Below are 13,470 nucleotides of genomic sequence, written 5' to 3' on the forward strand. Positions count from 1 at the left end.
ATTGGAAGCCCTGGAGAGGGAGGTCCTACGTTTCTGGACCATAAAGTAAAATGAGTGTCCTCACAATGTCCTGATAACATACACGTTCCCCAGGGAGAGGTCTCCAAGGGGGAAAGACTTTTTAAGTCTGCCATTTTACCACTGGACTCGTTGATCAAACTGTCAATCAGTGCATCAATTATCAGGGGAATTTTCATGGTATGCACACCAAAGGACGGTCAGACGGCAACAGCATCCAGTTAATAATGAACTGATGTAGATTTAATACCCTAGATTTTAAAGTGCATTGGAGAGTAGGAACTTATCCATGAGTGATCCTCAAGCTAGGAGGCCATGTATGGGACCATTTCCCACCAGCAGACGCCACCCCAGAACTTCATCCATTCAAGGGTATTGTCTGCATGGGAGAACAGGCCTGAGAAGCAGGAACTGTGGAGTGAAATCCCAGCTGTTTCACTGAGTTGCTGTGTGACCTTATGAAAGTCTCTTCTCTTTGTACCACAGTTGCCCAACCCACATAATGGATGGATACCGACCAATGTGACAGGATTACTGATTACTATTAAATAGCAGGGGCTCTGAGTAGGACCAATGCATGTCTTCTCCTTTGAAGGGACTGTGCTAAAAAAATCAGCACCTTCCTACTTAGCAGAGCTGCCTTGCATAAATATTTGAGGTCCAATCTACTCAGATTTTGCTCCCTTTTGATGCTCTCAGCCCTGCAGAGCCAACAAGACCCCAGGACAGCAAGCAATGTCCTTCCCTGACTTTGCCAGCCAGAGAAATATTCTCTAAATCCTACCCGCAAGGTCACCTGGGCATCATCTTCCAATGATGCCCTCTGCGACATCATCTCAGCCCCCGTGAAGACAACAGAGATATGTAGGGGTAACTTTGGAAGGACAGCATTGGTTCTGAAGACTCCCAGTGCAGGTGGTGATGCACAGGAAGAAGAGAACCTAGCCTGGGTCACAGATCTCACTAGGGGGAAAAACAAACCCCCCCCATCCCTGACTTATAAGCAGAGCCTATTTTACATGGAATCACAGTGGGACAAACACCTAAAACTGCACAGTGCCAGATTTATAAAGCCTCAGCAGAAGGCCAGGCCTGAGGTAGAAGCAAAACCCTTTGAAATGATCACCTCCTCATGCTGAAGAGGAGACTTCCTCCTGGAAATCCTGATCTCCGACTCACTGCAGGACTTTTCATCCTCTTCCTCATGCAGGACAGAGGAATTCTGGGATATCGACCTATGAAGGAGGGAAAACAAAAAAGACACCCCTGTTAATTTAAAGAATTTCCCCATGATTTAACCAGTGCATGCCACACCGAAAATATGCTGGCTGGAGCCCGACAGAAACCCGTTACAGACCGCCCCCCGCCTCCATCAGCCAGAAATAGCGGCCTTTATGAGGAAGGACTACTCTGGTCATGGGGAAAGTGTGTTAAAGCCTTTGTAGCTCAGGCCCATGTCAAGTGACTGGGACAACCTTGGAGCCAGACCAAATGGAAAGGCAACCCGTCCCCTGCCCCAGATATTTAAGTAGACCAGCAAAACTACTCTCTCTGTTTTTGCCCCATTTTCTGCATTCTCCATCTGCTCTGCCATCTGGACCAAAAATCTAGCCACATTGACACCAATATAAATCCAGAGTGCTTCTTTGAAGCCAGTGGGCTTCTGATCCACTCCCACCAAACCCAACTGGGAGATGAGGGTGCCTAGTGCACCCCTGGCCCTTTGGCAAATCCCTGCCCTTTGTCAAGAGCATCCACTGTAGCTTTTCTTCCTAGTGCCAAGTGTTCCTCTGGACCATCAGTACATCCCTGAGGACATACCAGGCAGCGTGGTGAGAGACAGGGGACAAGGTATGTTTGGCAGGAACAAGCAGTTAAGAAAGGACAGGGACAACATATCTGCTCAGAAGAGGTCCTATGGCCTGACTCAGATATGGCTGGAGTCAATGGAAAGGTCCCCATAGGCACCCATGGGAAGAGCATCAGTTCATTCAATGATACATGACTGGACTGGCCATGAGCTCAGTCCTGGAGTCTTTGCTCACACGCTGGAGGTTTGGAAGCCCCAGGACTAAAGGACCAAACCCTCCCTGAGGAAACCCCTCTGTGACAGGTGGAAGAGCAACTGCTAACTCGCAGGAGGGACAGCAGTAGGATACTCACTTTGACAGACTCTTCTTGAGTTTTAGGCCTTGGCTGCTGCAGTCAGACAGGCGGTCAAGGGGGGACAGCGTCCTGATCGGAGGCATGTGGCTGTCGCTGCCATAGGAAGGCAGTATCCCTGACCCGTGACCATCACCCAGCACATGAAGCGGAAGGGCTGCCGGGGAGGGAGTGAGGGGCCCATTGAGAGCTTCCAGCAGAGAGACCACCTCATATCCAGGAGGGATGTTCTCAGAAGACTGCAGGGAGCAGACAGGCCAGAGAACATGCAAACACCTCGTTTTTCAACAATACACCTTCTGCTGTCAGCAGAGAATGGCAAGGCAGTGCACTCCCCGAGGGGGACTTGAATGTAAACGGGGGTTGCTGTAAAAGCCCAGAGCTGACACAGCTGATTAGAGGGAGGCCAAGAACAGTCAAGGTCTGGGCCAATTTCTAGCGCACCCCCACAAAGCACCTGCAGCCATGATAATAATCCACTCCTTAGTCCCTGCTAGCTCAGCCCTGGATTTCCCACCACATGCCATGCACCTTGATCCTGGATATCAGACAGACTTGCCATTACCATTAGATCAGCGACAGGAATATGCCTCTGTGTGCTACCACCCTGTTAGGGACCTGTGAGCCATTTCACATCACGGTGACTGCGCATTATAGCTCTAATTTCCCCAGTCGAGGCTTACCGAGTGTTCCTCTGAGTCTGACGTTTGGGAGGCAATGATGGGGTTGAAGCTGGTGGGAGACAAGGGGCCGAGTTTCTTCCTCATTGCACGGATCTGAAGCAAGGCTCTAAATGCTGCAAAGCAGTGGAGAGGGGGGAAGGAATCAAAATAAATGTCTAACGCAACAGAACAGGAGATTCCAAGAAGAATTCTTAGGTGTTTCCATAGAATTGATTTGACTTAATCTAGCCTCCAGGAAGCAAAACCCCGGGGATGTAAGTGGAGGTGTCTGTACTTGTCAAGTATTCAAGGCTTTGCACTTTATTGTAATTTTGTGAGAAACCTGCAAAATTTCAGCTTTTCTACGCTAAGCTATAGCATCATTGGTGGGGAAAAAAATGACTGTTTTCACTCAGAATGGTCCCATTTTCAGGCAGGGAACACTGACATTTTCAACATTTTGAACTTTTGGAATTTGGGTCAGCCAAAAGTTTTTTGTCCCAGAACTTGCAAAAAAAATCTAATCTGGACATTTTATGCACAGGCCTCAACATCCTCATATTTCATTGCGCATTGCAATAAAACAACACAATGAAATGGGGGATGATGAAGGATGAAAAGTGATGTTAAAGAGTTTTGTTCAAAGCTCCTTTTATCTTCAGTCCTTGATTATGATGCCCATCTCAGGGCACCAGCATTTCTACTACAGCAAGAATCCTTGCTTGATTTCAAAATTTGCAATGAGCTCTGTTCCTAACCAACAGCTAAGAGCAACTGGCCTTTGTTTCCCAGGAACAGGCCAGTTATAGCCAACTCCAACCTTGCATACTGAGTCATCGCCCAAGTAGTTTAAATGAAGCCAAAGGCTTTCATGTTGGACCTAAGGGGCAAAATGGAAGATTGATTTCCCCAAATTGGAGAGTACGACTGCTCGGACAACGACCTCCAACCTCTCTAGGACTTGGTCCCCTTCCACCATACACTCCCCAAGTCTTACGCAGCCTGCAGATGGGGCAGTTGTTGGCCTGGTAACGCAATGTATCCGCACACGTGTTGCAGAGGCAGAGATGCCGGCAGGGTAGAATCAAGGTGTCCCGGACGTCTGAGAGGCAAACAACACATTCTGCGCTGTTATCGCTCACCTCGTCCTCAGCAACCTGGGCAGGAATGGCAAAGACATGTCTGAAACAGCTGGCATATCCATCCCATGGGCCAATTGCAGGAGTTGCCACGTTGCTCTTGGAATAGTAGCTATAGCAACCCAAGCTTGCAGGGCTCTGGAGGACTCCTGTTTTGCAGTGGGTCAATGGCCCATGGGGGTTCAGAATGGGGGTGGAGGCAGCTCACCTTATCCTTGTAATCTGTTACTCTCCAAACAGGCTGGGAGTCCCTGAGGTGCTGTGCTTGGGTCCCACCCCCAGTGCAGCTTCCTCCAAGTCTAGACCTGCACCAGTTTCACAGCATCTAGGACCCTTAGCAGTCATGAACTTACCCCTTTTGGTCATGATAAGCCATTTGATAGGAAGACCAGTGGAAAAGCAAGCCAGTGCTTTGACTTGTTACCCTCCAGACACCTGGATTCCAATCCTTAGGGAACATGAGTTTGAAGCTCTCTTCCTATAGGCTGCTGCTACTCTTGGTGGTGTGACTAGTCTCACAGTCAAACCATCCTTTGCTATCTGCATTCAGGAGCCATCTGATATTGTATCAGACTGAGGGGAGAGTGACTGCCAGCTTTACTGCTGAGGAGATGAGGTAGGCCTGGAATTGCAACTGGTCTTGCCAGTCAGCATTGAGGGACACTGGCAGAACTGTATGGGGAGCCTAAGGCTGGAACACCAGAGTTACCTGGAGCCTGCCACAGAGGCATAATAGCAGCTCCGAGTAAGGGAAGCTACTACACAAGTCCCTTGCACTGTGCTATAAATCCCTGACTGCTGTGAATACTAAACATTTCCTATATTAAGTGAGAAGAGAAGAGGAAATCAAACAGAATTAGCACAAGGACTGTGTGTTTGAAAGGCATCTCTATTTCTAATCAAGGAGAAGGGCACTGAGGAGGGACTTTTTTAGGCCCTGCTCCCTGCTTTCCATTTCCAGGGAGCATCATCCTTACCTTGGAGTCCTGTGTGTTGTATTTGTTCTCGATCCCATAGATTTCCTGAAGGAGGTAACTAACGCCATCCACCTGGAGATGCCAATAGGGGAAGAGCACATGAGGACAGGACACAAGGCAATAGATTCAAATGACAGCAAAGGAGATTTAGATAAACTCTCAGGAAAACCTTCCTAATTGTCTGAACAAGTAGGACACCACAATAAGCTGCTCAGAGAAGCAGTGGAATCATATTCTTTGGAGGCTGCCAAGAGTCTGGAGCTATTTGGGATGATTTGGGAATATCACATCTTTCATTTGTGCAGAGTTGGACTAGATGACCCTTGATGTCCCTTCCATCCCAGTAATTCTAAGTGCAGAGTAAGCTGCATGCCTCTAAGCAAGCCTGTTTCAAATGCTCATGTGGGAAGGCTTTTTCCTAAACTCTCTTCCCTACCAAGTATTTGAGTCCTCCCTCAGTCTCCCAAAGCTCTGTCCCACACAAGGAAGAGATTTTTCCTATGCCTGTTAACTCCATGCTGTGGAAAGAGTACCTCAGCCTACCAATGATCCTAACAGACTCACTGTTCCTCACAGATTCAAGTTCTTGTCCAGGTCAGCTCTGCTCAAAGCTGTCAGCAAGGAGCAGTGGACCTCCCTTCCTTAGCAACGTGTCAATACGAGCTAATCATAGTCCCAGGCACACTCACCACTTGTTTCTGCTTGAGGGGCTTCACACAAATGCTGCCATCTGCATGCTGAAATAAAAAAGTGGTGCCCAGAGTCAGCACAAAGCAACAACCTCAGGGGCAGCTCGGGAAACATTAGAGCTTTTATCTGGTATACAGTAATATCTATACTGAAGCACCTGGACACAATGGCCCACAGTGATCCACCAAATGAACTTCTATCAAGGTGGGTCCTTCTCCATGCATGCCTATTGATATAAAAATGGATGGGTAACATAGAAATCTATCACATAAAGGCAGATCTAGGTGTGGTTCAATGGACCAAAGTTTGTGGACAGAACTAGTGTCTCATACACAGCATCTTGATCAATATTCAGGCAAACAAACAAGCAGCCAACATCCTTGGAGATGGTTAGTGACTTGGAAAAGTCAGGTATCTTGCACCCTCTGGGACTGGGTGCTTCCTTTCAGTTTCCATGTTTGGCACTTTTGCCCCATACATGCTGCTGTCCCATATACTCTGAAAAGACTGGGCTTAAATGGGCCACTTCACTCCAAAGGGAAGCAGGATGGAAACTCACCTTCTCAAATGTTGCTAGCAGCACGTGGCAGTGGCCGATGTGCTCTGCAAGACACAAATGGGATAGGGGTGAGAGGTAGAAGGGAAGATGACCTCTCCTGTTGGCATAGCTATGTCCGTGTTTGGGGGGTTACTGGTATAGCTGTGTCAACTAAGGGACATGATGCTGTCATCCCTTTGGCCAAAGTAGCTAGGCCAGCAAACCTCTGTAGTGCAGACTAACCTTTGGCCCTTGCCCCAGCTCCCCTCAAGGAGAACCATAGTGAGCTGTGCTGGGCAAGGAGATTGCTTGCAGGGAAGTGCAGTGGGAGAAGCAGATGGGACCAGAGAGTGGCAAGCCTTTCAATTAATAGAAGACGTTAGGCTGCCCATAATCCAAAGATCATCAGGAGGACATAACTGATCTCTCCTCCGCTCCTACAGATGGGAGATGACACAAGATCAGGGTGCGTTCATCTCCTGGCCTCTCACGCTAACTGCCCTTTAAAGGTTTATATGTCAAGCAAAGGAGAGTGTTTCTTAGGGGTCAGAAAAATGCCTTTTAATAAAGGGGTCCTAGAAGCCTGGGCAGATGCCAGCAAATCCTGGGACTCTGGTGAGAACCTCACGGGATAAGGGAAAGGGCTCATGATCAGACACTGGGCAGACGTGGCACACTCCTGTCTGTACTAGTGAGGCCTTGGCCTGCTGTCCCAGTGACAGCTGTACCCACATGCCAGAAACCATCCATGTGCCCAGTGGAAGGCTGGATGCCTGCTGAGAGCCTTATCTGGGTTTGGTAAAGTGTAACCAGGTTATTGAGTGACCTTTATCAAAGCGGAGGACAAATATTTAAAGGGCAAGACACAGGGTCCCCATTTGGAGCGTGGGAGAACTGCATTTCTTTGTGCTCAGAAAGGGTAGCCTCCTCTGCTAGGACTATGAGAATCAGTGGTATGGGGCTACCGTGGTACAGTGGTGAATCAACAGAGCGAATACTACAAGGTGGGCACCAGCGTGGATACGGATTCCACCTGTCTCCACACAGAGCCAAATCCTGCCAAGGGCTAAGCCTGGTGACAGCCTACTGATTTCAGTGACAGAAGAAGGGGTTCAAAACCTCATAGGCTGAGTCACAGCCCAAGGCAGGTTCAGTTGGGACCACAAAGTCCACCACTGGGATAACACACCTGCTAACACAGTGGTTTACTGGTTTTTAAATTTTCTAAAGTCACAGAACCCTTTCGTATATCTTCTTCTGCCGTGGAACCCTGCTCCCAACCTGAAGACTGAAGTGGAGCCAGGCAATCCAGCCCAACAGTGGTGGTGCGCTGCCTCCTGGCCAGGACCAGATGAACACATAGGCAAACTAGGCACATGCCAAGGGACCTGAGCTGCAGGGGGACCCTAGAACTTCCTTCCGCAGCGGTGGCATGAATGGCCCCATCTGCCTCCCTTCCCTTCCCTTCCCTTCCCTTCCCTTCCCTTCCCCTCCCCTCCGCTGGCCTCGCTGCTGCGGTGGCTGCTTATTAGTGGTGGCTCTGAACCCCACTCCCCACGGGGGGCAGCACCAAAGTGGGGAGGAGGGTCTTGACTGGCTCGGGGCCCACAAGTTTGTTTGCCTAGGGCCCATTAAAGAGTTAATGCGGCCCTGCTCCCGACCTGCTCTGCCATTACTCCTGGGCTCTTTGCAAAATCCTTGATGACCTATCACGGAACCCAGTTTGAACACCACTGTACCTTCACATTTCTTTTCCTTTGATTTGGGCTGCTATGGGCCTGACCCAAAGTTTATTAGAATTAGAGGGAAGGTTTTGCTGACTGCAGTGAGCTTGGATGAAGCAGTGAAGAGCATGGCCAAAACACGGTCTTCTGGTTTGGCCAAAAACACCACCATTGTGAAATGTCATTTCATCCTAAACTGGGAAGGAGAGGAGGACCCTGTTACCTAGGGATCACAATGAGCCTACATGTCCTCTCTGCAGCAGGAACAAAGCAGACCTGCCCTTCCAAATCTGGGCTGGCTCTTAGCAGCAGAGGGGACAAGGTACATGAGTGAAACCTAGAAGCTCCTTGGCAAATAGCAGGGCACCTTGTTGAAACACAGAGGTAGCCAGAGGACAAGTTGGGCTGGGCATCATTAAAGTTTATCAGTGTCCTTTAAAGAAAACAAACTCCTTTTAATCCCAAGGGCAGGCTCCTACCGTCTCCCTCATCCACCACAGCATGCACCACCATGGGGTACACCTCCCGGTCCAGATCAAAGCCCAGCTGGAAGGAGACAGAGAGAGAGGAAAACAAGACATCAGGAAGAGGCTAGATCCTCTGCTACCAAAACTCAAAGTTACTTTATCGATTTCAACAGAGCCAAGTCAACTGACTCCAGCTTCACACTGATCTGTGCCAGCGCGCCTGGTGGTATGAGTGGAACCACCCAGATTCCCCCAAGTCAGTCACGGCATGGGGCAACGAGACACGGCAGGGCAGGAAAGGCAGAATCCTGTCGCCAGAGTGGGCACTGCTCCCTCCTCAAGGACCTGCAGTTCATAGGATCATAGGAAAGCAGGGCTAGAAGGGATCTCACATAGTCATCTAGTTCAGCCCCCTCCTCAAGGCAGGATCATCCATGACTAAACCATCCTAGGCAAATGTCTGTCTAAGCTGCTCTTGCAAATTCCCAGGGATGGAGAGTCCCAAATTCTTTAGGGCTAGGAACAGACATTGCATTTGTCCCTGAACAAGCTGCTCCTGTGTTTGTCTCAGAACAGAAATATCCCACACCACAGTTCTAATTAGGGTTTAGTGAGTGGCTGAATGCACTGCTGCTTTTCTGCTATTGATTCAATGATGCAATCCCAGGATAATCAGTCAGACGCACTGTGCTCTGTTCCACGATAAACTGTTAGTTTTTCCTATCCCCTGAACCTTTTTAGGATTAATCCCAAGACCATGGATGTCTCAATGACTGCACTTTGTATTGGGGTCAAATGGTTTATCCCAGGACAAATGCAACAAATTTAACCTAGGCAGCCTGTTCCAAAGCTTAACCAGCCTCATAATCAGGAAGCTCTTCTGAATTTCCAACCTAAATTTCCTTTGCTGCAGTCTGAGACCATTGCTGCTAGTCCAGTCCTCCACAGGCACAGCGAAAAGCCGATCTCCATCCTTTTTATAACCACCCTTCAGGCATTTGAAGACTGTTATCAAATCCTCCCCTCAGTCTTCTCTTCTGCAGACTGAATAACCCTAGCTCTTTCAGCCTGTCCTCCTAAGTCATGCTTCCCAGGCCTCTAATCATTTTTGTCACTCTCCACTGGACTCTTTCCGGTTGCTGGTGCCTGGAATATTTTAAAGTGCCAATTTCAGTTCCACGCCTTGTTAAAGCTTCCTCATTTTTCACTGTGCAACCTACAGTGAAGAACACGCTGGTTCCCATTCCTTCATTGCAATAGGCTCAGAAACGTGCTGGCTACTTCTTGCTGATCCACCCTGTTTGGACATGACTCTCTCACTGTGGATCTAATGAGGATGGCATAGTTGCCAAGCCCCTGGATCAGTTAGCAGCTGAAAAGGCAGCTTCTAAAACTAGATTTTAATTTTCCTATTGAAAACAACGGCCAAAAAAAGCACAACCCCTATTTCAGCTATTCAAGTGCAATGGGATGAGAGCCCTGATCCATTCCAGGCTTTTGGAAATGCTCCCCTGAACTCTTGAAATTTCAGGAGCTCTGAAGGGTTCCCCAGGACCCTACTGTGGCTTGTGGATTTTGACTGATGCTACTGAACATCTCAACCACTTGGCCATCCCTCCCTCTTCAGTCCTTCAGACTTCTGAGACTTGCTTTCCTCTCTGTGTGCCACTGCTGTCCATATCTCATTCACTTGTGTGCACGCTCTCTTTCCCTGGAATGGGCTGGGAGCTGCTCCAGAGCACAGCAGAGTGCATGCAAACCAATGGGAATCACCAGGTTAGGTCCAGGCAGGACCCTAGCTAGCTGGGTTGACCGAGAAGAGCTGGCAATCTGCTCCCAAATGGCTTCATGCCAGGCTTGGCTTACCTCCTCTTCTGTCCACTCTGAGGGATCAACGGTGTGAGAGGGTAAACAGAACTGCTGGCATACCCCTCGCTTATAATGGACCGTCTCCGACTGCAAGCTGTTGTCTTTGGGGATGTAACTGCCAAGCAGAGAGGAAGACACATCACTGCATTCTCACTATCCTTGTCTCAGTTTATCAGCTCTCCCCAGCAGGGAGCATGCTCTGAAACACCAGAGGAAGAGAAGCCACCCCTCACTCATTTTTTTATACACAGCCTCGGTCTGACTTCAGTCTTGGTCAGCCCCCACTCAGGATGGCTGAGCCAGGGGATTCTGTGACGTACACCAGCTATTTCAGGCCTGTTAGCAAACATCCCACCAGCCATCCAAGGCAGTGAAATATTAACATGCAACCTGTGCCCACAGCAAGGGGGTGATGGCCTGTCAAGGCTAACAGTTTACCCCAGTGGGGCAACCTGCTTAAATGGCCTCTACCTCGATTCAGGAAAACCTTCAAACTTCAAAACTTTCAACTGAGTCCATGGCTCCCCTTCCCTCACGTGCCGTCAGCACAGATAGAAGAAGAAGAAAACTTCTTCTCACATCTGCGAGGGAGTGGAAGGAAAAATGAGCGAGGCAGTTCCTGACTCTTTGCCTTGTTGGAGGGAAATAAAGATTCAGATGTGCTGGACTGGTCAAGACTCCTGGAGGAGGGGCATGACAGACATAAGCCATCCAACCAGACCTAACCCTTGAATCCCAGGGCCTTGATACCTCTGCTAAGGAGCATACAGAACCCATCTCTGTCTTCCTTTGAGCAGCAGTGACTGAGGGAGGGCCGTGGCTGTGAGGAAAGACATGCCACTAAGGGCAGGAGGAAAACCGTGCTCATCATCGGTGAGAGTATCCTCTCTTGTTGAAGGGTGAAGTACCCCAGCCTGTGCCTTCCCCAGACTTCTCACCTTGCTATTCCATTCTGGAATTCTTCAGTAGCTTGGTAATAGATGGTGATGGCCAACCGTGCATCAGTGTCAAACGTGAACTCCACGTTGTAACGGACCTTGGCTTTGCTGACTTCCTCCCCAGGGGTCTTCACTTCCTCTGTACACCTGGAAAAGCAAGGGAGAAAAGGACTTCACTTGGATCCAAGATCCCATTCAACAACCTGTCCCCCCCAGTGAAAAGCTTGGGTTCAAGGTGACCCCTCAGAGGCAAAACTTCCCTTTAGAACTGGGAAAGCCAGAAGGGATGGAGCTCCAGTGAGCCACAAGCAGGACTGACACTCGTCTGGCAATAAATCCTGGATGTCAGTAAGAACTGCAGACATCAGCACCCAAAGGACCACAATGGTGATGGAGCTATGGAATAACCCATAGTAATGCTGTATAGCAAAAGGACAGGGGAGTGAACAAACCCTCCCCACCTACCAATGAAAACCAGCTTTCCCTCTAGAAGAACTATCCCACCAGTGTCATGGAAGAAGCTTCTTTAGCAAGTGAGGAAGGCAAGAATCGACTTCAAAGGAGAGCTCTAGTCAGGAACCAAAAAGTTTAGAGAGCTATGAATGAAACCTCATGGGCCGCCCCTAGCTGCAGTCTTGCAAGCCAGAGCACAGCCATGCAGAGGGGACCCAGTATATTGCAACTGGGGACTTCAGCAAAGGACCTGTGGAGAGATGAGAGTTGGCATATTCTTGTTGGCAAGCAGAAAATGACTCCTGTTGGTGCCACTTACATGGCTGCTGTAGAAAAAGAAGCTTGAGTCCTAAAGATAGGCTCACTCATATTCTTCTTAATGAAAATTTGGCCCTTCAGTTCTGGTAAACACAGAGGTCATAACAGCAGACAGTAGGATGGCATGGTGGCCAGGGAAATGACTGGAACTCCGACTGCGGTTCAGTCCCTGACACCGTCATTGACTTCTTGTGTTACCCTGGAAAAGTCGTTTAACTTTTTTTTGTGCCTCAGTTCCCATTTGTCCAACAGGAACAACAGCACCACCTCACTTCTCCTCCCACAACCCCCCTGTGAGGTGAAGTACTGGACCACGCGGTGATGATAGCCATGTTAGTACCAAAGACAGGTGCAGGTGCCATGGGGCATGGTACTGATCTCAGTTTAGGTTGACTCTTAACATAAGCAGAGTTATACCACTGTACATGAGATCCAAGTCCTGCCCTGTGTCCTTAGGAGAATTAATCACCGCTCTGCCCTCCTGCAGGTTGTCTGGTCCCCTCCTCTCCTCCTATGCTGAGCTCTCTGGAACCTGTGCTAGGAGTCCAGCTCATTTCTGATTCATCAGTGAAGCTGTTTGCATTTTGACAAACAGGCTCTTTCAGCATCAATTCCAAATTGCTCTTTTCCATCTCCAGCCAGATCACTGTTGTGCTGCTCCTGGGCGCTAGCACAGACAAATGGGAGAGGCGGCTGCATGGGAGGTAATAATCAATGGATGAACAGGCAAACACAGCAGCCAGAAGAAGAGCTGCACACAGAGGACTTTGAACAGCACCGGTTTTGCGCAACACACCACATTGGGGAAATGGTTCTGAACATTTTTTGTCTGGAAATTTGCAATCTGCCCTCTCAGGGGAGCAACTGAAAGCCAAGGCTGGCTCATAGCGCCTTCTCCCCAGTGCTTAGGCTCCTGACGAGTCATGCCCTGTAAAACCGAGAGGTACAAACACGCTAATCCTGTATTCACTCCAAGATGGAGCCAACAAATAGATGCTCTACTCTGCTGCCCTACAGCCCCTTTCATCTTTAGAGCTCAAAGCATGTCCCAAGCTCTGATGGACTAAGCTCCGACCCCCTCACCCCACTCCCCGCAGTGTGGCAGGTAACTGTTACAACCTGCACTGAAGCAGACAGGGAAAACTGAAGCACAAAAGAGGAGCTCTCTCTTCCAGAGGTCACAGGGCCAGTCAGTGGCAGAGCTGAAAATAGAAGTCAAGTTCCCGCTTCCATTAGTTTCCGCTAATGACTATGTCACGCTTCCAGTTTTCCTCCTAATAAAGCCATTTGCTAAAGAAAACCAACTTCAAAGGCAGCATTAAGCTTCATTTAATCCTCCAGGTCTCAAGAGCGTGAGGGCAGAATATGGAAATGAGGACACATTTCCATTGCTCGCAAAGTGGGTTTCTAATCAGCATCGAAATCCTCATGCTCTGGGAATTAGGATGGAGGAGAGGGAAGCAAAAAGAGTCCATGAGAAAGCTATCATTGCTCCCCCCCTCCCCCTGTCAAAT

At 49.0% G+C, this 13,470-nt stretch overlaps 1 protein-coding gene across 5 annotated transcripts in view; it reads right to left on the reverse strand.

The window, feature by feature from the left end:
* RNF157 (ring finger protein 157) overlaps positions 1–13,470 on the reverse strand; it is an 81,327-nt gene that overhangs the window by 25,665 nt on the left and 42,192 nt on the right. For all 5 annotated transcript variants that reach the window (XM_019494310.2, XM_019494312.2, XM_006269228.4 and 2 more), the window contains exons 4-13: positions 11,186–11,332; positions 10,245–10,362; positions 8,391–8,457; positions 6,209–6,252; positions 5,649–5,696; positions 4,960–5,031; positions 3,841–4,000; positions 2,865–2,977; positions 2,182–2,420; positions 1,145–1,253 (exon numbers count right to left, since the gene is read on the reverse strand). In XM_019494310.2, the coding sequence (XP_019349855.1) occupies positions 1,145–1,253; positions 2,182–2,420; positions 2,865–2,977; positions 3,841–4,000; positions 4,960–5,031; positions 5,649–5,696; positions 6,209–6,252; positions 8,391–8,457; positions 10,245–10,362; positions 11,186–11,332 (1,117 nt within the window). The remainder of the gene's footprint in view (positions 1–1,144; positions 1,254–2,181; positions 2,421–2,864; positions 2,978–3,840; positions 4,001–4,959; positions 5,032–5,648; positions 5,697–6,208; positions 6,253–8,390; positions 8,458–10,244; positions 10,363–11,185; positions 11,333–13,470) is intronic.

The sequence above is a fragment of the Alligator mississippiensis genome, chromosome 8 (genome assembly GCF_030867095.1).
Source record: "Alligator mississippiensis isolate rAllMis1 chromosome 8, rAllMis1, whole genome shotgun sequence".
NCBI classification, from domain to species: Eukaryota; Metazoa; Chordata; order Crocodylia; family Alligatoridae; genus Alligator; species Alligator mississippiensis.